General features: G+C 40.0%; 1 protein-coding gene and 1 pseudogene across 2 annotated transcripts in view; one reads left to right on the top strand and one right to left on the bottom strand.

Moving 5' to 3' along the window:
• Positions 1 to 24,036, top strand: part of SGSM2 (small G protein signaling modulator 2) — a 436,818-nt gene that overhangs the window by 404,596 nt on the left and 8,186 nt on the right. For both annotated transcript variants that reach the window (XM_040338437.1, XM_040338439.1), the window contains 6 exons: positions 3,945 to 4,073; positions 5,084 to 5,266; positions 10,196 to 10,600; positions 17,796 to 17,920; positions 19,079 to 19,161; positions 21,402 to 21,511. In XM_040338437.1, coding sequence (XP_040194371.1) covers positions 3,945 to 4,073; positions 5,084 to 5,266; positions 10,196 to 10,600; positions 17,796 to 17,920; positions 19,079 to 19,161; positions 21,402 to 21,511 — 1,035 coding nt within the window. The remainder of the gene's footprint in view (positions 1 to 3,944; positions 4,074 to 5,083; positions 5,267 to 10,195; positions 10,601 to 17,795; positions 17,921 to 19,078; positions 19,162 to 21,401; positions 21,512 to 24,036) is intronic.
• Positions 756 to 1,600, bottom strand: LOC120927635 (annotated as a pseudogene).

Consider the following 24,036-nt stretch of genomic DNA (forward strand, 5'->3'; position numbering starts at 1 on the left):
CACAGCTCAGGAGAAAGTACACACTGTGTGCTCCCATAGCAAGCAACTTTCTATGGGGGCATACGAAGAGGATGAGCCATGATCAGGAGTGGGGAACCCCAAAAGAGGAGGTTTGAGGCAGCTCTGTGCCATACCATTGCGCAGCACAGGTGAGTATAACATGTTTATTATTTGAATTTAAAATTTTTACCCTTAGTAACACTTTTTTTTTTACATTATAAGAACACTTTATTATATAAACAAAAACATACACAAAAAATAGAAGTGTTGGTCAAACAAAATTCAGCTTCATCAAACAATTTATTCTCAGCTCGGAAGGGGTGAGGGGGGTCCCATTTTCCTTAACGCATTCCATATTTAACAATTGAAACCTAAATCGGGGTGGGGACAGTGATTTAAATCAGCTTCCAATTTATAGAAAAATACATTTATACCAGAACATAAACCGCCTATACAATAAAATCACCGGTGGACAATGAAATATTATATCCGTACTTTCTGATGATGGTGGAACGGCAACCTTTGCCAACAGTACTTGATGAACGTTCAAGAGGACCCACCTTCCACATACCATCAAATTGGCTTCTTCAAGGGACACAAAATGGCTGCCATGTTGATAATATACCTACTTTAAGCAGATGTAAAGTGTGACCCAAGAGCATTTTTTTGATTTTCAGGTAACCTCCAAAATGAGAAAACTGCCAAGCCAAGAATAGCTTGGGAGTCCAGGGCGACACCAAAATGTATTTATTTTTTTATTTACATTATATGTACTGCTTATCACAGAGGAGCAAAAAGTCCTAAATATTTGTAGGAGGGTTAGTGGTTCAAGATGCCTGCGATAATCCTCCTTGGGTCTCCATACAGTGTCCAAATTTCAGGCCTCACATCTTAAAGTAGTGGTACATGGCGGCAAACATCACCAGCATCGTCCACATTAGGATAGCAAACCCAAACCAGGAGATGCCCCAAGTGTAGCTGTTGATGGCGTGTATGAGCCTGGTAGATTTTTGATCTGAAAGTTGTCATCTCTTGTACAGCACCAAAACGGCCAGGGTGCAGCAGTCTCATTATAGATATTGCGGAAAGTTGAGCCGTAGTTGATCCAGTCGGCAGGCCCATCCACAGCGCAGTAACTGTTCTCCAGAATAACTCTGTTCCAGAACATGGTGATCTCCTGGCCCTGATTCGTAGAATTATCTGCATAGTACCTAAACATCTGCTGCTTGATTATATTGGAATTTATCATATAGTCCCGATGTGTAAAAGACGTTATTCAGGAAGCACATTCAAATATATCAGATATACAATCAGCATGGTGCGACTGCCCTTCACCGCCGCCACTATTCCATACAATCCCAGGAGAAAAAAGGCAAAACCGCAGAAGACTGCAATCCAACCGCCCGCGAACACGTCATCCTTACCAGTCACCCCCAGCACCGGGTATATGTAGTATGGGTCTGTAGTGGCCCAGATGGTTTCGGCAAACAGCGCCCGGCCACAGAGCATTATAATCACATTTCCAAATACAATGATAGCCACGAGGCCGGAAGACCCCTTCTCTGCCATCTTCAGCCTCCGTCACCTGTCCTCCAGCTCTCTATCAGGTGTGCTTAATAACACTTTTAATATGACACATAAACAGTATGTTCTGAACCCACTCTCAATCTGACTGTGTACCTTCAAAGTTTAGTAGAGGGATATAAAAACCATGCGTAAACCCCTCTACTGTTAGGTGATAAAGGTGGAATATTAGCTCATTTACTTGCTATCTTCTAGTTATTTGCTATCTTCTAGTTATTTGGTCACTTCTTAAGAGAAAAAAGGGAAGCCACATTATTTTTTTTAATTGTAGTTCGGACACAAGTCATAAATCATTTTGGTGCAATTTCCACTTTCTAGTTTCTAGTTTTGTTTTTAATCTCTTTTCCTGACAAGATAAATGTGTTGCATCATAAGCGTACACAGCTATCATAAAGAAAAGCCACAAATTCAGGGCACATCCTATAACCTTAATGATTCAATTTATCTAATGGTGACAATTCCCAGTTTAGCAAAGAGCTGCCTACAAGTCCTTTATTTGATAATCAGACTGTGAAGTAAATACATGGAAAAGTTAATAGGATACTTTTGGCCCATTTTTTTTCTCTTCTTTAATAATTTTCTTTGAAGAAAAGCAATGAGGAATGTGTTTATTCCTCTTACCTAAATACACTTAAACTAAAATATAACAGACATCTAATAAAATGTGGAAAATATAATGGATAGTAAGGTGTAAAGGGAAATTCCTCCACTGTCTTGCAGGGAAAAATAAAAACTAACAAGGGGTAAAGAAGGGACAGAGAGGGAGAAAAATATGCATTGGTGGGGAAGGCCTAAGGCAGAAAAGGCCTAACCAAAGCATAAAGTAGGGAACCATCAATAGCATCCAGCTAATTTTGCAGAGTCATGGGGTGGACCAAAACAATTTGGAGTCTTTCCCACAGTAGAGGGATGTAGTGGCTCCTGATATGCAACAGAACAAGAGAAGATTGTCCAAGGATTCCACTTGTTAAGAAATTTCTCCTCTCACTGTTTTCAATATCATTATCTTTGGCCAACAAGAGGGGAACGTTTAAATAGTTAACTGTACACTTTTAACGTGAGGTAAGTAACCCATGGGTTTATTGCCCAACTCCATTGAAGTAAGTCTAAGTTCTAACTGCCTTGTTCACAGAATAGGCAAATCTTTTAACGACTACAAAAAATATGTAAAAAAAGAGCCCTCTTCCTGATTACAATGCTAGCATAAGTTGGATGTTTATGGGAAGATTTTGTGTAGCTTGGTTTGCACCCTGTACCACTGAGATAGAATCTTATATCTCTGCTCTTGAAATTTGTTGGCAATGGATGACTTATGTGCAAAAAATACAACCCGTTTAATTTGTGCCAAAGAAAAGCGATTTGCAGATCTTGTTCCCATTTACGAATGTAGGTGGGATGTATTCTGGAGGGGAGACACCAGAAGATTGTACAACTATGAGAAAATATGAAGCACATAAGATGTATGCATGCAAGTTTTCAAACGGAGTAGTTTCATGCAAGCTACCCGTTCTAGCAATGGTGTCCTCAAGAAATAGCAGATATGGTACGCTGACAAAATATCAATAGGACGGACCTACAGGTGTTGTATGGCTGACAGCGATGGACATCTAGGAGATGTCAAAATGTGCATACGTCAAAATTTGTCTGTTTCCAAGAGATAATCAAGGTGTTTATTTATATTCCGAGATACACACTTTAAGTCTGTCAGTAAAGGGATCAAAAGAGATGGCTGTGGCAAAATCTCTGGTAAGAAGAAAGTGTATGATACCACCGTAGCTCCAATAATCTGGTGCATAATGAGGGATGGCAATCGTCCTGAGAGTAGCCAGGGAAGACATGACAATGGGACCGGGGAGTGTTGCTGTTTGATCTCAAACCAAGGATTTATTGCAGCTTGAGTACACCAGCTCACCACTTGCACTAAATGTAAGTACATATCCCCCCCCCACCCCACTACTATTCTCTATAGCATTGAGTGGAGGCATTCTGAAGTCCTTAGCTGATAACATTGTGACTGATAAGACTGCAGCACAGGCAGAAAACACAGGGAGTTATCAGGTGACAAGATTTCTGGCAGAATCAACAGAAATGTTTGCACCTATCAAATATAACTTAACACTTTTAATGGCATAGTTAACAGACCATAAGGGAGAAAATAAGTAAATTTTTAAGCTTTACATACACTTTAAAGTGCAATTCCAGCCCAAACTTTTTTGTTAGCCTTTGATAAAGTGGGGAGGATTAGAACTCCTATCAGGTTTTTACTATTATGGCTATCTATAATCTCTTTGGAACAGAAAAGTAATTCCTCTTAAGAGACAATGTTGCAAAGTGCTGAGGCTCTGGTTTTATCCCCATAGAATTACAAAGAGCTGGAACTGCTGCGGTTGGTGTATTATGGAGGAGTGGAACACGATATCCGCAAAGAAGTTTGGCCATTCTTGCTTGGCCATTACAAGTTTGGGATGACTAAGAAAGAAATGGATCACGTAAGTTGAGTTTTCAGTTTTATATTGGTCCTTATTTTTGAATAGTCTGAAAAAGCTTATAATGTCCCACTCCAATCAACCAGCTTCATATTTTAATTCTCCAGCTGTTGTTTTCCAGCACAGGTTTCAATTGTGATATATTACCCAGACTGTCAGACACAAGTCAATTTTTTTTAAAATTTTAAAATAAAGCCTGCAAGCATCAAATATGTGCCTATTGGACCATTTTAAAAGTTGAAAAAGAATGTATGCTTCTAAGGGCCAGATCCACAAAAACCCGGCGCAACGTAACTTTTTCAATTTAAGTTACACCGCCGGAAAATTTCTACCTAAGTGCCCGATCCACAAAGCACTTACCTAGAAATTTTTGGCTGTGTAACTTAAATCCGGCCGTACTGCGCATGCTCACGACGTCATTTTCCCGACGTGCTTTACGTTGCGCCGGGTTTTGAGAATCGCGACGGGCGTAAAAAAAATTATACGAGTTGCGGCGGGAAAAAAAAAATTGAAAAAAAAAAGACGGCGACGCGGGATAGAAGGGTCTACTTTTACAAGGCCTAAACAGTTTAGGCCTTGTAAAAGTAGCCCTAATATTGCGACGGCAAACTAATACTTACGGAGAAAAAACGAAGCGTAAAAGCTTCGTGGATCTCCGTAAGTGCTAATTTGCATACCCGAAGCGGCATTCCGACGAGAAATGCCCCCATCGGCGAATGCGGTACTGCATCCTAAGATCCGACAGTGTAAGTCCCTTACACATGTCGGATCTTCTCCCTATCTATGTGAAACTGATGCTGTGGATCAGTTCCATAGATAGAAACAGGGATACGACGGCGTATCAGTAGATACGCCGTCGTATCCCTTTTGTGGATCTGGCCCTAAATTTTTATTGTATAAAATTAATAAATACTAGCAGTATGTAAATCTTCTTTACAAATATATTTTTTATCCTGGCAATATTCAGTATCTTCATGAATAATACCCAATAATGTTTCTGCCCTTTACCCAAGGTGGATGAAGCCATTGCCTCCAGGTATCAGAAGGTGATGGCAGAGTGGAAAGCCTGTGAAGTCATTGTCAAGCAGAGGGAAAAGGCATCACATTCGGCCATTTATGCCAAGCTCTCATCTGAAAGCAGCATTGACAGCCATGTCCAACGCCTGATTCATCGTGATTCTACTATTAGTAATGATGTAGGACACTTTACATACGTCTCTTTGTACTAATACTATCTGTTTGATGTTTATGGTACTTCATGTAAGTTATACAACCCCTGGCAAAAACTATGGAATCACCACTCTTGGAAAATGTTCATTCAATTGCTTAATTGTGTAGAAAAAAGGTAATTACAGACATGCCTCAAAACTATTTTCATTTAACATTCCAACCTTCTGTTTTAAGAAACATTAAAAAAAAAAAAAAAAAATATGGAATTACCCAATTCTGGGGAAAATATTATTGAATTACCATGTACATTGCAGTTCTAAAACAAACATCTGCATCAGATTACATCTGCTAATTAGTCTGCAATTAAAAAAGAGGTGCTTGCACAACTTGGTGAGCTGTTGCACCAACCTGATTGACATGAATCATGTAGAGGTTTATAAAACTTCTTCAAGAATGTAAATCATCATGAAATACTGCAAAAGATGTTGGTTGTTACCAGTCAGCTGTGTCTAAAATCTGGACAAATCAAGTACAAATCAAATGGGAAAGTTGTTAAAAGTAAGCGTACTGGAAGACCAAGGAAGACATCAAAGCGTCAAGATAGAAAACTTGCAATATGCCTTTAAAACAGAAAATGCACAACAAAACAAATACGGAACAAAGGGTCAGAAACTGGAGTCAATGTCTGTGACTGAACTGTAAAGGATTTACATACAGAAATGCCAAGTGAAAACATTTAACACCTAAACAGAAAAAAACAAAGGTTACAGAAAATCAATCATGGACTGTGGATGACTGGATGAAAGTGATATTCAGTGATGAATCACAAATCTGCATTGGGCAGGGTGATGATGCTGGAACTTTTGTTTGGTACCATTCCAATGAAATGCCTGAAGAAAACATGCAAATTTCCACAATCATTGATTATATGGGGTTGCATGTCAGGTAAAGGTACGGGAGAGATGGCAGTCATCAAATCTTCAATAAATACACCGGTTTATATTGAGGTTTTGGACACTTTTCTTGTTCCATCAATTGAAAGGATGTTTGGTGATGATGACATCATTTTTCGGGATGATCATGCATCTTGCCATAGGGTAAAAGCCTTGAAAACTTTCCTTCAAGAAAGACATATAATGTCAATGGCATGGCCTGCAAATAGTCCAGACCTCAAACTAAGTGAAAATCTATGGTGTAAATTAAAGAAAATGGTCCATGATAAGGCTTCAACCTGCAAAGTTGATCTGGCAACTGCAAGAGAAAGTTGGAGCCAGATTGAAGAAGAATACTGTTTGTCGATAGTTAAATCCATGCCTGAGAGAATTCAAGCTGCTATAAAAGCCAGAGGTGGTGCAACAAAGTACTAGTGGTATACTGTAGTGTTTTTTTTTTCATGATTCCATAATATTTTTATCAGAATTTAGTGATTCCATATTTTTTTCCTCTGCTTGATCTGTCTACAATTTTCTTTATTTTTTTTTTTTTTAAGTGTTTCTTAAATCCAGAAGGTTGGAATGTTAAATGAAAATAGTTTTGAGGCATGTCTGTGATTATTATTTTTTCTACACAATTAAATATTTGAACGAACATTTTCCAAGTGTGGTGATTGCAGGGGTTGTGTCTTTATAAACAGTACATTTTGATATAAAATAGGGGGTTCATATCTGTAATTTGTGATAACCAGAAAAATCATCTGTGGTTGCACAATGCATAGACACACCCACATGTCATTTAAAATACTCATTAACAGCAGGTTGGTAGGCATCCTCCATGCATCCTACATGCATCCTTTAACATTGGCATTATGGGGGTCCTGCTGTTTACTCGGAAACTTGTGGAGAAGGGGAAAATTCCAAATCTTATAGGGGAGTTACACCTTTTTTGAAAATCAGCTTAAAGGCACACAATCTAAAAACCTACTTAATGGCTATCATCACCACCAGATTATATTATTATGACAAAAAAGCACACCTTACACGAGAAAGAGGAACACAGTTATTAACAACAAAATGTAGGCAAAAGACTTAACCCTGCTTATCAGATATCCATTATTTCAGCCAAGGAAAAAACAGAGCATCAATACATCTTGTGCAAAATATACATTTTTAATGTTACATTTACAGACACAAATTATACCCACTATCAAGGAAATAGGAATTGAATACACCGCTCCTAAAGGGCCCCTTCCGATTAAGGCACTTATTTTAACACCAAAGCACCTGAAAAATGCCCCAGTGTGAAAGGGGTCTTAGCAGAGCTTTGCCAACGTTTTTCGGGCGCTGGCAGTGTGAAAGGGCTCTAAAAGCACTCAGGCTTTCACATTGGGATTGCAGATGAGGCTTCTTTCAGGCGCTTTACGGGCGTTTTTTTTTTAACGTCAAAGTGCCTGAAAAACGCCCCAGTGTGAAAGGGGTCTTAGAACAACTTTGGCATTTAAGTGTTTCCACTTTTCGATTTTACCTGTTTAAAAAAGTGGTTCTGATACCATGACTGATTGTCCTGGTTTGCTGCCATCTTTCAAATTAATACATCCGCATTACCTGGGACACATGTGAAGGTATATTCCCTACCAATAAAGGTTATTATTTAAACTCCAATTTTATTCTCTGTAAATGTGGAGTACAAAACACACGATATTTGTTATACCGTTATGTCTTATTCTGACATATGATGGCCTTTTAGCATTTGCTGCGTTAAAACTTTGACATCTATTAAACTGTATATCTCTTTCTGTGACATTTAATCTTAGGATTATTGCATAGTTTAGCAGAATAACATTAATTCTCTGGAGTAATTTATGATCTTTTCTGCTATCCAAACAGGAAAGAACATTCATTTGTTTTTTTTTTATTGATATCTCTTTCCAACATCCTTGGCATTGAGCTGCTGAAGGATACGGGATGATTCTTGGAATATTGGGTAGATCGTTACTCAGTTTTCTAATACTAAGCGTATATATAAATTTGTGCACACTCTGCAATTGGTGTTTAGATAAAATCTTGGTATTTGATAATATTAGGATCGTATTGCTGTTGCACTTATTGTATATTACATTTGAAATCTCAGAGGACCTCTCAGTAATGGACTTTTTTGATGACATGCAGATGTATGAACTGACACTTTTCTACCAGTGAGTAGGAAGGCTTTAGGTAGGAGGTAGAGGCTGCCATGGAAGTAGAGGCTTCTGCACCTACTGCAACATCCAAGACATCAAAATAATTATGAACTGTTACAAAGTAAGCAGGATTAGTATATTTTAGCCACAAAGTTATAAAAAATTACCTTCAGACACAGTAGACAGAGGCAGCTTTTTCTGTATAATTAAATGCCACACATTTTGTTTCCATTGTTGGAATATTGTGCCAAAGACAACTATTTGTACTTTTGTACTAAGGCAAGATAGTTGTGTAAAGTTAAGTACCTATATGCTCAAATGATGAAAATCCAGCATCAAATATAACAGGGGCAAGGGCCCATTGCAATATAGCACAGGTTGCATTACAGACTAGCATTTCAGGTCAATGCTTGGCTCAGTTGGATCAGTTGGATTTTTAATTAGTTGGATCAAAATCAGTTAGATTTTCTTTCTGAAGTGGGAAGGTTGAAACCATATTGGTATAGTTAAATCATAACTAAATCCTTTATAGGCAATAAAGCTGTCATCTTAGCCTCTGTTTGATCTGCAGTTGCCATGGTGCTACTCAAGTCCTGGGGGAATGCGTGGGAACGGAGTCCCTGCACTTTTTTCACAGCAGGAACGCAGTTCCCTTTGCAGGACTAGAGCAGCTGAGAGCAGCTGAGCTGCCCGAGCCAATCCTTCACTAAGCGGCGATTCCCAGCTCGAGTCACTGTCAGGGGCAGGCAAACCTTAATAATCCTTTATGTTACTGGCCGCTTCCTGTATATGGATTCATTGCGGAGGTCTGCCGCGAGTTATCGCGGGATTTAGAAAGAACTTGCTTAAAGTTCTTTCTAAATCCCGCGATAACTTGCGGCAGACCTCTGCAATGTCTCCTGGGTATAATGACAAAAGCTCCCAGGAGACATTGCGGCATCGAGGAAGTGACGGAATACCCGCACACTACCCAATGAATCTATATACAGGAAGGGGCCAGTAACATAAAGGATTACTAAGGTACAGTGGATCGGAAAAAAAAAACATGCGGTTTAGTAATTATGCATATGAGCGTATCATTTTTTTTTTTTTTTTTGGTGGGGGAGTGGATCTTGGGTGGGAGTTCCCACACTTTTTTCCCCAGGACTTGATCCCTGGTGCTACACATGTGATCAGTTATGATACCAGCCAATTGATGACTTGACAGTCTAGTGGACAGTCTAGTTGAGTGTACAATTACCTGTGACAGTTATCGTTCAGGACATGCCTTGAATGTAACTGTTTTGGGAAACAGTAGAATAGCTGGGTTTAGTTCCGCTTTAAAGCCAAACGGAACCTTCAGTTTAAATTAGCTAAATACTCGCCAGGTTCATTAAACTGAAAGTTCAATTGGGCTTCAACAGTGAAAATGTATTGTCATGGAGACAAGCCTGGATCCGAGTATAAAGCTGGGCATATGCAAGGGGATTTATCCAACTGTTAGTTTCTGATTTATTGTACTCTTGAGAGCCCTTGTTCTCTCCTAGCAGCACTAACTTATTTTAGTTGTCTCAGAAAATGAGCTATAGACAGAAGTGTATGCAGGGATGTTGAGAGGTGTCAGAAGACTCACTTTAGTACATTAAATATGAAACCCTCTTTTTTTTCTTGTCTGTTGGTCAGTACAGTTAAAATGCATTTGTTAATATAAAGCAGATCACGTTTCTTCTAATAACACATTCTAGCTTTATTTTCTTTTAGAAAAAAAAACATGCATCCCAGAGCAGCATGATGTCTAAATACATCCATGAGTATATTTCACATCATTACTGCAGTACCTTACGGTATATATGTATTCCAGGTCTTCATGTCTACAGAAGAAATAGATCTGACAGACCGAGACTTGAAAACTCACAACGATAAAACCACTACCTTGACCAACACTGATGGTACTCCATCGACAGTGGCAGCTGAACCACAGCAATCTGTGGAGTTTGACTCTCCTGACTCTGGTCTTCCCTCTTCTCGTAACTACTCTGTGACCTCGGGGATACTGTCGAGCACAGACGATGGACAGAGCATATGTTTCGAGGAAGAAGAATCAAGCACAGAATCAGACAAGACAGAAATGAGCATGGGCACTCCCAGGAAAACAAAGGGAGTCCTCAAAATGCAGGACTCTATATGTGAAGAGCAACTGTGTTCACAGCTAGAGTACTTATGTAATTCTGAAGATATTTCTTCCATGTGCCCCACATCGTACACAGTAAGTAAGATAACATTTTTTTTTCATTGATTTTTATTTTCAGTTTTCAAGTAATAACAATACTCTGTGTCAAATAATCAAGTAACAGTATGACAGCACATCATATACAACCTATGAAAAAATCATGTTTTGTAGGACAGATAAGTATTTTGCATCTAAAGGGTAATTTACATATAGGTGAGTTCCATTGTATATTAGTGCAAATGCTTCCCATGTTGTGACGCAAAGGCGTAAATGAAGCACCATAGACAGAGAAGAGGTAGGCTGAAGGAAGCAAGAATGGGAAAAAAAGGGAAAAGGGAGAGGGCTATAGAGGAAAGAGGGTTATGGGGGGGGGGGGGGCTGCATATGAGATGGAAAGAGTCAAAGTACCTAAAAAAGTTATATTTTACCGATCTAACGAGTCCAGCAGATGCCAGTCAAATCTACCCGTAGACAGTGTGAATACTATTTTCACTTCAGCAAATGAGAGTGAGTCTGCAGTATAAGCCAAGAAAGCTTAGACCTCAGTGATGTATTAATACTTTTACTAAACATAAAAGCTGCACAAAGTATAACAAAATATGCCTACTGTACAATGTACAAACAATTTATCCTTCCTAACAAATGGTCATGTACAATATATGGGATAGGCATACGTATACTAAACAGCTACTTACACTTGGGCATTACATTGATGGAATCTTCTTCCTGGTTCCTTCCTTCAGAGTCCTGCACAAAACATCTATTTCCTCCAAATTCATCCAGTACAACTGTTGTTCCTTTGTCTTCAGAACAAGTCTGTCCTTTGTCTGAGCACATATCCTGTTCAAAGTTCCATTCCCATCCCCCATTTTCCTGCTTCATCATATCCTGTAGCGTGACTTCCTTGTGCTGAGCGCATAAACTAGTCCAGTGGGTTGATTTGCATATCAAAGCCTTAAAGCCTTTGTCCAGGAAAGGGTAAAATAACCCCTTGTATTGCAAATGGAAGGGAAAAAAATACCTTTCGACCCCCGTATGTACTGGGTGATCCGACCTTTGTCCCTGGACAAGTTGTAACATTCCTTTAAAGTGGTTGTAAACCCTTACATACCACTTTCACCTACAGGTAAGCCTAGATTAAGGCTTAATTTCTAGCTTGGGTCATGCCGTGACTGTCATCTCCTGCGCGCATGCATGGGAGTGACGTCACGCGACTCCAGCCAGTCACAGACCCGGAGTTCGCGGCCCCGAAGGAAGAGGGGTGAAGAATGGACGTTCACTGCTAACAAGGAAGACAGGAACATTGCGAGCTTCTCCTGCAGGTAAGTGTCACATAATGGGCAACTATGCAAAGCATAGTAGCCCATTATGCTTTACCTTTGCAGGGAAACAAAGAGGAAGTAAAACCCATCAGGGTTTACTTTCTCTTTAAGCAGGGTTAGCAAAGTCCTTGGCAGTTTGTGTAACATATATAAAAGGGAAAGTTCCAGATGAAAGTTCCTTGTCCTCCTGGTCATAAGGAAATGCTCAGATGAAAGTCCACTCCAATTTATCCGCCATCAGGAAAACATCTGCATCTTCCTCATCCCATCTGGCCTGGCCATATGCTCTGCCTGCTCCACTCTTAAATATTCATTAGCTTAAAAGCATAAGAGACAAAGCAGTTTATATGTTCCTTCCAACTGTGCCGAAAACATAGTCACTGCTCACATTTATCTAAACTGCATAACTACTGTAGGGTGCCCACTGTTCCCCTGTAACACTTTCAGAAAAAGGCATAGATTTCCAGCGGAAATAATAAACCTGCATCTCTCTCTGTGCTGTCCTAGGAACACTGGCCTGCTGTTGTCTAATTTTCACAGCATAGCACTCTCTAGCAATATGCCCCAGTCTATGACAACAAAAACATCTAATGTGACTGAATCTACCATTCCCAATCACTTGCTTCCACCTCCTAAGCAAAGCTAGTCTAGAAATCCCATCTATACCTTTTCTAGGGACCCCCATCTTAAGTAAATCAGTCTGCACGTGTCTCCTGAAGATCATAAGCCTTGCCTTCCTTTTATCTTATCCTGCTCGTCCATCTGTATTTGAGCTGTTCAGATTCCCAGCTTCCCTCTCATGGGAAGTAACAGTGGCACATGTCCTACTTTTGTCTAGAGGTTTAGGGCCTGTGTCGCTTGTTAGGGTATCATTGCACTTGTTTATGAGGGCTGCACACTGCTCATTCAAATATTCAGCTTTGCCTACAGGAGCTTTAAAAAAAACACACTTCAAATCCACTGCAGGTTTGACTTTAAGTGCCCTACTTTCTAAACCCCTAACTTCCTTGCAGTGTCATCTAAACACTTGAAAGCTGCTCTTTTAGCAATTCTCTGTCTACCTCTGCCTTTTTCTTTTTTTTCCGATTCAGTATATAGAACATGCAGGAAGTGAAAACCAAACACTGCAACTGCCCGCATCTCTCTCTTACTGAACCTAAAAATGTAAAGACTAAAATCTGAGGAAAAATCCGAGACTCCATCACCCCAAGCTCTGTTCAAAGGAGAAACATACCTAGCAAGCTTCTTTGCAACATCCACTGGCTGTTTCTGGCCCACGTTGGCAGAGTGCACTCCACCTTCTGGACACCAGAAACCTCTGCAGCCTTGCTCTTTCTATAAAATGTATGCAGCATTTTTCTTTTGCACAAGCAACAGAATAAACCACAGAAAACAGGTTTGCTTCAGTTGAACTTTAGAACAAATCCCAGATGAGCCCCCAATTGTTTTGCTTGCGCCTATTAAAGGTTCTTGTGGTATAAGCCAAGGAAGCTTAGACCTCTGTAGTGTATTAATATTTGCTTTACCAAACAGAAAAACTGCACATAGAACTGTAGGATACACAATGCATAGCATACAAAGTATAACAAAATATACCTACAATGTACTCCTAACAAATAAGCATGTACAATGTATGGGATAGGCCGGCATACGTATACTAAACAGCTACTTACACTTGGGCTTTCCATTGAGGGAATCTTCTTATGATGGTTCCTTCCTTCAAAGTTCTGCACAAATCATCTATTTTCTCCAAAGTTGCTCTTTTGCCTTCAGAACAAGTCTGTCCTTTGAGCACATGACCAGTTCAAATTCCCATTCCCCTGCCCTATTTCCTTCTACATCATGTCCTGTAGCCTGCCTTCTTGTGCTAAACTCATAAACTAGTCCATCGGGTTCATTTACATATCAATGGGGAGCCTTATCTTTCCAACACAACACAGGTAACTAAAATGTTACTCCATATTAGCACTATTGAAATCACTACAAATAGCCTTAGCAACACACCAAACATTTGCTCTTGTTTAGCGATTGTCAAGAAATGCGTAATTAATTTAAATTGGTAATTTGTTAGACCATCTAGTTTAAGGTTGAATTGTGTCTCACCTGGTAGCATTGGCAAAGTGTTGTCGAATAGGGTGTTTAGCAGACTATATATTTTACCCCCTATATGCAGTGCATAGCATGAATCTATTCATGGCTGCCATGGCCGCCCCCTATTCATTTGTCCAGGCCCCTTTCAGGGCATCTGGCACATAAATTACAGCAGCCAGGTTTTTTTTAAGCACCTGGTTAGAGCCAGAGGCTCTATTAGGCTTCAAAATAGGATGGGCTCGGGTCACAGAGGATGTGACCGGAGCCCACCCAGGCGTGTTGCAAGAGCGAATAAATATTCACTGTTGCAACACTGATCCTCCTCCCGGCCAATCGGGAAGCAGGTCTGAAACCCGTTTCCTGATTGTCCAAAACGTCAGGTGATCCTATTGGATGCCTAGCACCAGGAAGAAAAGAGAGAAGAGGACACCGGAGCAGCTTTCCCCTAGCCTGCCATGCTCAAGGACAGGGCTGGAAGATGAGCGCATTAGCTCCAACCGCTGCGCTCACCCTCTGCATCCAGGGTAAGGACATCGGGGGGTGGGGGGTTTGCTGGGGGTGTTAGTGCCGCGCTGCGGGGGGTGTTTGTGCTGGTGCTGCTACACTGGTGGCCCAGGGGGGGTTGTTTGCTGTCCCCATAAAAAAAAAAAAACACCAGCCGCCACTTGTTTGAACGATCAGGCAGGACCAATTCATATGTTCATAGGTTCCTGGAACTTGACAGCCACAAAAACAACATGATGTCCAAAATTTGGTCACATTGTTCTGGGGTAATAGTAATATCTAGGTCAGATGCCCACCAATGCATGTAATCATAATAAGAAACGTGCAGAGCCTGCCAGTAGAGCTTTTTAAAGCCAGGTGATCAATCCTTGGGAGCAGGGGTTGTCTTTATATTTATTCTTGAAAGCAGTGAAGGTCACCCTGTCTGTGGGGGGATGAACCATGGAAGTGACTAAAAGTTTCGCCTGTGAATAGCGGAATAATTCTGTCTTGAGTAGTAGATTTCGTTACTAGAGTTTGAAATAACTTTGTCCCCTTTGTTGTCAGTAATTTGTAAAATTGGGTAAGGATTAAATGGCTCCAGTGGCTGAAAACATTAGGACAGGCAGAAAATCACATGGTACAGTGATCGGTCTTTGCGCCGCAGTGCGTTTCGGGAAGACGTAATATGACATCCACTCGGAATAAGAAAATTCCTGCCGGCCGTCATCTTACAATAGGCTGCCTGTACCAAAAACCTGTAAAAAATCCTGATCTCTTCCCCAGAGTAGTACAATGTTACTATGGTTACACTGTATTTCTCTGTTCACAGGGGCAAAATAAAAAATCTTAAATTTTTTTTTACAAGTTAAAAAAACAAAAAGTACTTGAAAAATAATTATTATTATTTTATATATACTGTTACCAGTCAGCATCCCTGAACACCTCCAAACCAGTTATATTATGATGCTGTACTACATTGGTGACCTTGTGAATATTTTTTTTTTGTAATTTTTCATAAATTATGAAAAAAAAAAAATCGCCATGCCTCGGGTCTTGTACAAACTCAGCCCCGGGTCTCATACGAACAATCGTATGAGACTCCTGGTTCTGGGTCACCTGATCACTGTGAAAGCCAATCAGAGGCCAGCCCCTGTGTTTCTCTCTCTGAGAATGAAGAGGTAATATACATTGTATCTCTCTCTTTGTAGAGAGAAAAAAAAACAACTGTGTGTAACAAAAACTAAATAAAAAATTATAAAAAGAAAAAATACCTAGATCACAGTGTTGGGGTTAGTGTTTAAGTCAAGTAAAGGTCGAAGGTTAAGGTCAGGGTCAGTATATTTTGGACTGAATTAAAAAATTCAATTAGTAACGGTGTCCGTTAGTGTTAGTGGTAGTGTGTGTTTAAGTAAGATTTGAAAAAAAGCAAAATGCGCACTATTGTTTCTAGGCTTTATTACGGGTACATACAACCACTAACATACACAAATGTGGTATCGCTGCAATCATCCGGAGCAGTAGAATTTATTTTGGGTTGTTCTTTGGTAGTAGGTTATGGTGGTAACAAGAAATATACAGCCGGAATAAAAAAAATATATATTTTTTACTATTTTGAGACAGTTTTCTTTTGATAATAAAAATAAATCAGGAGATATCCATTACCATTTAGCACCAAATGAATGCCCAATTTGTCTGGAAAAAAGCAAGGTACAATCCACCTGGATGAACAAAGAAGTTGTGATAATACAGTTTTACTGTCACATGTCTAAATTGCAAAGATGTGCTTAGGCATTAAAGTGACACTAAAGTCCTGGCCCCTCCCCCTTGTTGAGTGCCCCCACAGCAAGCAGCTTGCTTATGGGGGCACCCGAGCTGAACCACAGTTCTCTGTGTTCATTCAGACACAGAGCCACGGCCCGGCCCTGCTCCCTTTCTCTCCTTATCCCTTTCTCTCCTCATCAGCTGACTGACTTTGATTGATGGCAGCGGGAGTCAATGGTGCCGCACTGCTGCCTCAGCCAATGAGGAGGGTAGTACTGGACAGCCGAGACACTCTTGCAACATCGCTGGATCTAGATGGACTTGAGGTAAGTATTAGTGGGGCTGAGAGGGGCTGCAGGCGTTTTTTCTTAAAGGGCGATAAAAAAACCTTCTGGCTTTATAATCACTTTCACATTTGTTTCACCCTTAAACATAAAGGGGTTAAAGTGCCCATGTCCGGTCTGTAGCCACCCAAAGGGAGGAGAGGGTAAAGGTAACTACCCTATGGTCAGACCAAGGGACTGATATTATGTCCACTGAGGGTATAGCTAAGGGTAGGAGAGCGTGAGACAAAAAAAAAAAAAGGTAAATTCATTAAAATGTATCGTGGGGGTGCAATAGACAGTAAAGTTTCTGGCAGTTGCATTTAGGTCTCTCTAACAGTCTATTAGACCATGTTAAGCTAAGAGTTTGAAAATGCCCAGAGTGCAAGAGTTGAAGATTTATCAAGCGTTGATAACATTCATTTTTAATGCAGGAGTTAAGGCTGTAGTATAATGACACCGATTGTTTTTCTTTTTTTAATCTTCAAAACATGGATCATGTTTTTGTTGTTTTCTAGTTGCTGCCTGCAACTATTCAATGATAGATGGTAATAAAACAATAATGTAGGAAACATATAATTTTTTTTAATTACATTGTAATAATGATAACATTCATCCTCCTTGTAGAATTGAATGAAGTCAATGGAACCTCAGCTTCTGAACCCAATTAGTGGGTCTTCTGTCTAAAAGCACTGTATTTAGAGATTATCATTTTCCTGGATGCATACATTTCAAATTTGATTACAAGACATGGATTTATTATTCTGACATAGTTTATAAAAGAACTTCCACCCACCTTGCTTTATGCTAGTTTTTCCCTAGAAATAGATATAAGTTGCCCTACTTGGAAACCGTGTTTTTTCCTTTTTTGTTTTGTCAAATGTTTCAGGTGACCCTTTGAAGATCTGTTTAAAAATGTAGTTCCTACTGCTTTGATTATTCCGATGACAATAATAACCCAGCCGTAGGCTTGCGGACCCTGAACAATGATCCTACATACTTACTACATACATTTGATAAACATGCCATAAATCAAAGGGGTAGTATGGGCCATATAACTCACCTCTGGACCTAATCTTTCAACAAGTTCAGTGAGTGATGTTTTCGATGGTTATCTGACATAATGGTTGACATTGAAATAATTAACTTTAAGTAGTAAACACAATCATAGTTCAATCACATTTTTTAACTAATAATAAGCAAAGCATATTCTGGTTTAATTTGAAAGTTTGTGTTTTTATATATCAGATTGAACTTTTGGATACTATTGCCTTAAACTTGCATCGTATTGATAAAGATGTCCAGAGGTGTGATCGGAACTACTGGTATTTCACGCCAGATAACTTGGAAAAGCTCCGAAACATCATGTGCAGGTATATCAATGCATGTATCCTGTGTGTAAAAAAAAAAAAAAGAAGATTTTTCCAGGTCAGTGTTTATTTAATTCTGTATTCTGTATTCTGAAAGATTCAATATACCCCCCTTAAAGCGTAACTAAACCCCCTTGTACTTTATAGTCAAGGAAGAATGCCATCTTCGCCTATTTTTGATCTGCAGTTGCCATGGTGTTGCACATGAGATCAGTTATGACACCAGTTATTTGATGGCTTGACAGTTCAGTTGAGATCAAAAGTAGGGCCGAAACAACTAATTGATTAATCGACAACTAATCGATTATGAAATTAATCGATTACAATTTTCATAATCGATTAATCGACCAGTAACATAATGGGGTTAAAAAAACTAAAACTAGCCTTTTATAGTACAAAAAAGCAAATCACTACTGTAAATATTACTTTCACTGTCCCACGGTAAAAAAATGAACCCCTTACAGTAGCGATTATTTGCTATTTTTGTACTTATTTTTGTTTTTTTAAACCCATTATGTCATTAAACATCTCAGGCCTGGGTCACACCTCTGTTTTTTGGTGCTTTTTGCAGAAACACACTACAGTTCATTTCCATGTTTTCCTATGGGACACGTTCACATCCAGGAAGGGCAAGGACTTTTTAACGCAAAACGGGTCTATTTTGTTTTTTTTGGTTCAATATACTTCAATGGAGAAGCTGCAGAAAAGCATGTAATGTGTTTTTGCGACAATTTGTGTTTTGTAATCTGCCCAACAGCAAATTGGCCCAAAAATGTGTTTTAAATGCATTTTTTTTTTTTAAGGCTATTATTCGATTAATTGATTAATCGAAACAATAATCGGCCAACTAATCGATTATGAAAATAATCGTTAGTTGCAGCCCTAATCAAAAGCAAATTTGACAGTTACCATTCAATCCATGCCTTGAATGTAACTGTTTTGAGAAACAGTTAAAATAATGTGTTTAGTTCCATTTTAACTCTTCTAAAACATGAACTGTTTCTAAATATGCTAAAATGTGAGTTGTTTCTAAACATGCATGAATTGGTATAGGTAGGATATCAGTTGCAGGAATACAGAAAGCGGTCAATAATGGGAATATTGCATCACTTAAAAAAAATGATCCCATATTAATGTTGTCGCTCTTCTAATTTCTTACAGCTATGTGTGGGAACATCTGGATGTGGGTTATGTACAAGGGATGTGTGATCTGCTGGCTCCACTCATGGTGATTTTGAATAATGGTAGGTCCAAACAATTACTGGCTTGAAAGTGTGTGCTCATGGACTGTTATACTTATGCACAACCAGAATTTCTGATAACAAATGTTCGATGGGAGCTTGTTGTTGGAAACTCCGACCGTGTAAGCTCCATCGGACATTTGCGACAACAAAAATTTGAGAGCTGGTTCTCAAATTTTCCAACAACAAGTTTTGTTAATGAAATAGGAAGAAGTTCTGGACACGTTTCATACTAACAAACAGTGCTTAGATGACTAAGCACTGTTTGTTAGTGTGAAACACGTCAGCTCTTCTGTCCGTTCTGCTGTGGCATGTATTTTTGATTACATTTTTTGAATAAAAGACAAACTTTTTTGGAGTGCGGTTGTCCAGAACTTCTTCCTATTTCATTGCTATATGCATTGCCAGAACCTGTGGCTTCCAAATTGAAGAAGAGGTTTTACCTTCGTCTGACCTACCTGGAGCGGTGATATCCCTTTTCCCTAACAAGTTTTGTTGTCGAAAATTCCGATCGTGTGTACGTAAATTCCGATGCACAAAATTCAACGCATGCTCGGAATCAAGAAGAAAAGCCGCACTGCCTATTGAATTAAATTTTTCTCGACTCGTCGTACGTCTTGTATGTCACCACGTTCTTGACGTTCGGAAATTTCCGACAACATTTGTGTGACCGTGTGTAAAAAAAGATCCAAGTTTTTTTATCGGAATGTCCAATCGTCTGTACACGGCATTACAGTTTCAAAGCACTTGATACAAACATACTTTGTCTAGGTCAGGGTCTGCACATAGTAAAGCAATATGAAAATCCCTAAAACTAGCTGTATGTGGCTTTTTGATCAGTCCACAGATATTGGGCAGTTTGAGGATGCACCTACAAAAACAATTTAGCGATTGACCTGAAAATAAAATTATGATCTCGAACATGAACACCATTCACTTGAGGTGCATGGCTACTGTTCAAAAGATGTTTCATAGACTTGCCTGTGTGGCAGTTCCCTGCAGTATTATTATTATTCAGGATTTATATTGTGGTTATCTTTATTAGTAGAGAGAAAGAAATAACTAGTCCAAAATATTCCAAACCACTGCGACCACAGTGAATGTTATGCCTGTACACACGTGCGGGATTCCCAACAGTTCCCGTCGGAAATCCCGAGGGGAAAGCCGAGAACCTGCTCGGTCAGTCTTTCCCCTTATGCCGCGTACACACCATCACTTTATGTGATGAAAAAAAACGAAATTTTTTGTGAAGTAAAAAACGACGTTTTTGAAACTTCAATATTTAAAAACGACGTTGCCTACACACCATCGTTTTTTCACAATGCTCTAGCAAAGCGCGGTTACGTTCAGCACTTTTTTCCATTGAAGCTCGCTTCATAAATAGCCTCTGAGCATGCGCGGGTTTAAAAACGTTGTTTTAAACGTCGTTTTTGCTACACGCGATGATTTTTTGTGAAACAAAAAACAACGTTTTGAAAAACGACACAAAAAATTGAAGCATGCTTCTTTTTTTTTTTGTCGTTTTTCACAAGACATAAAACAACGTTTTCCCCCCACACACGGTCATTTAAATTGACGTTTTTAAAAACGTCGTTTTTTTTCATCACATGAAGTGATGGTGTGTACGCGGCATTACACACGAGAGGTTTGCCCGTCAGGAAAACTGCGATGGAGCTTTGGTTGGGAATCCCGGCATTGCAGTTTTTCCCATAGGAAAATTGCCAAAAAACGCCGGGCAAAAGTCCGCCGGTTTTCCCAGTTTTTGGGCAGTTTTCCCGCCGGACACATGGCCGGGATTCCCGGCCCAAAGCTCTCCTCACAGTTTTCCCATCGGGAAAACCGGCCATGTGTAAGAGGCTTAAGACTAAGATCATACTGACCATATACTGTGGAAGTGTTGCATGGTTGCGGATCTCCCCAACCAGAATTCAACTAGCAATAAAAACCCAGTAATGTTCCCTTCCCTGCTGTTTATGTTTATGTTCATAGGAAGTAAGTGGAAATCCCCCCTGTAGGAACACGGCAGGTTCAATGCCTTCCTCTATTTTTTCCTACATGAAGAAAAATTGTCTGGAGTTCTATTTTTAGTTGTCAGTTGGTGGATTTGTACCTCAAAGGTGGACATTTTTTACATGAAGTTTCTTTTTCCAAAATATATCCTGTTCATGTCTCTTTACAAATATGCATTTAGACATATCCTGCTTTACTAAAACCTCATCTAACAAGATGTATTCCAATTATAGATATGTTGGCATACAGCTGCTTCACGCAGCTTATGAAGAGAATGAGTCAGAACTTCCCCAATGGAGGGGCCATGGACACACACTTCGCCAACATGAGATCATTGATCCAGGTGGGTGTTTTTCTGAGAACACAGAGAATGCTTGTACCACTGCTATGGACAATAACAACAGATTGTCCAGGTCAGAATACATTCACAGGGAGCCTTTCTAAAAAGAATGCAGAAACCACTCATATTTATGCATCATTTATGTTCAGCTTTTAGGCCCCATACACACGAGAGGATTTATCCGCGAATACGGTCCAGCGGACCGTTTCCGTGGATAAATCCTCTCGAGGATTTCAGCGGATTTCCATGCGATGGAGTGTACTCACCATCGCATTGAAATCCGCGCCGAAATCCTCTGGCGATGACGTGTCGCGCCGTCGCCGCGATTATGACGCGGCGACGTGCGCGACGCTGTCATATAAGGAATTCCACGCATGCGTCGAATCATTACGACGCATTCGGGGGATCCCTTCAGACGGATGGATCCGGTGAGTCTATACAGACCAGCGGATCCATCCGTTGGGATGGATTCCAGCAGATAGATTTGTTTAGCATGTCAGCAAATATTTGATCTGCTGGAATCCATCCCAGGGGATAAATATCCGCGGAAACAGATCCGCTGGAGTGTACACACCATAGGATCTATCCGCTGAAACCCATTCGCTGGGATTTTTCAGCGGATGGATTCTATTGTGTGTATGGGGCCTTAGACATACAAAGAAGTCCCTTGCCATTTTTTTTCTTAAACCCTCTTTCTGTATATGCATTTCTGTTGGTTTTTTTTTCACATACATTCCTCCAGAGTGCTGAATTCTTTTACTTTCTCCCCTTTATGTCATATGCCATTAACTGGGGCTTTTGCGAGGTCTGCACTTTTATAGCGGTGCTATCAAAGGAAGGATACAAAAAAATGGCCCTGCTTCTGAAAGGAATTGATGTAGAGCACCCTCTAGGATTCCTCTCCGTGGCTTGGGCAGATACAAAACCTCCATGTGTGCAATGTGTGTCTGGCACACAGGTCCAAAGAGATTAGGGATAACACTCAAAGATCCATTCTATCTGGTCTTCACTGCAGTCGCCCTCAAAAGCAGTTTTTGCTTCAGCTGCAGCACAAAGCCTGGGGGACACTGATGTAAGGAGAGACACTGATGTATTGGGGTACTCTCATGTAAGAGGGGATGCAGGTGTAAGAGCGGACACTGATGTAAGAGGGGATTCTGATGTAAGAGGGTACACTGATATAAGGAGGGGCTGTGAGGTAAGGTAGAACACTAATGTAAAAGATGAGATTGATGTAACGGGGAACACTGATGTAAGGGGGACTCTTGTAAGAGAGAACACTGATGTTAGGGGGGACTCTAATGTTATAGGGAACTCTAATATAAGGTGTATACTGATGTAGGAAAGGACTCTGATATTTGAGGGTACACTAATGTAAGGAGGGACTCTGATATATGAGGATGTAAGTAAGAAGAGACTCTGATTAAATAGGGAACACTGATGTAAGAGAGAATGTTAATGTAAGAGGGGACTCTCATGTTAGAGGGGACATTGATAAAAGGGGGGACTCTGATGTAAGAGGGGGCACCCACCATTTTGCACAGTGCACTGTCTGTGCCGCTTTACTTTTTAATTATTATATATTGTGTGGCATTATTAAAAAATGGCATGTGTGAGGGCCCAATTTATGACACACGTACTGCATGGAAAGAACACAAAAAAAGAACACAAAACCACCCCTGCTGATATGTATCCTGTGCTGATTAACAGGAAGTGGGTGTGTTAGAAGTGGCAGTCAAGACACTGTTGCTCATGGTGACAACACTGCAACAACTTCACTGCAGGTGAAAATGATCACCCTGTAGGAGGAAGTACCACGGATTGGCAGGTTTACCAGGCATTTATTCTTTGACAAAGTCTTCACTTACTTACAGTGGGGCAAAAAAGTATTTAGTCAGCCACCAATTGTGCAAGTTCTCCCACTTAAAACGATGAGAGAGGCCTGTAATTGTCATCATAGGTATACCTCAACCATGAGAGACAAAATGTGGAAACAAATCCAAATGATCACATTGTCTGATTTGGAAAGAATTTATTTGCAAATTATGGTGGAAAATAAGTATTTGGCCTCTACAAACAAGCAAGATTTCTGGCTCTCACAGACCTGTATCTTCTTCTTTAAGAGGCTCCTCTGTCCTCCACTCATTACCTGTATTAATGGCACCTGTTTGAACTTGTTATCAGTATAAAAGACACCTGTCCACAACCTCAAACATTGACACTCCAAACTCCACTATGGTGAAGACCAAAGAGCTGTCGAAGGACAACAGAAACAAAATTGTAGACCTGCACCAGGCTGGGAAGACTGAATCTGCAATAGGCAAGCAGCTTGGTGTGAAGAAATCAACTGTGGGAGCAATAATTTGAAAATGGAAGACCAAAGAACACCATGCCTACTGTGAAGCATGGGGGTGGCAACATCATGCTTTGGGGCTGTTTCTCTGCAAAGGGAACAGGACGACTGAACATGAAACGTACATGAAAGAATGAATGGGGCCATGTATCGTGAGATTTTGAGTGCAAATCTC

This window comes from Rana temporaria, chromosome 2 (assembly GCF_905171775.1).
Source record: "Rana temporaria chromosome 2, aRanTem1.1, whole genome shotgun sequence".
Lineage (NCBI taxonomy): Eukaryota > Metazoa > Chordata > Amphibia > Anura > Ranidae > Rana > Rana temporaria.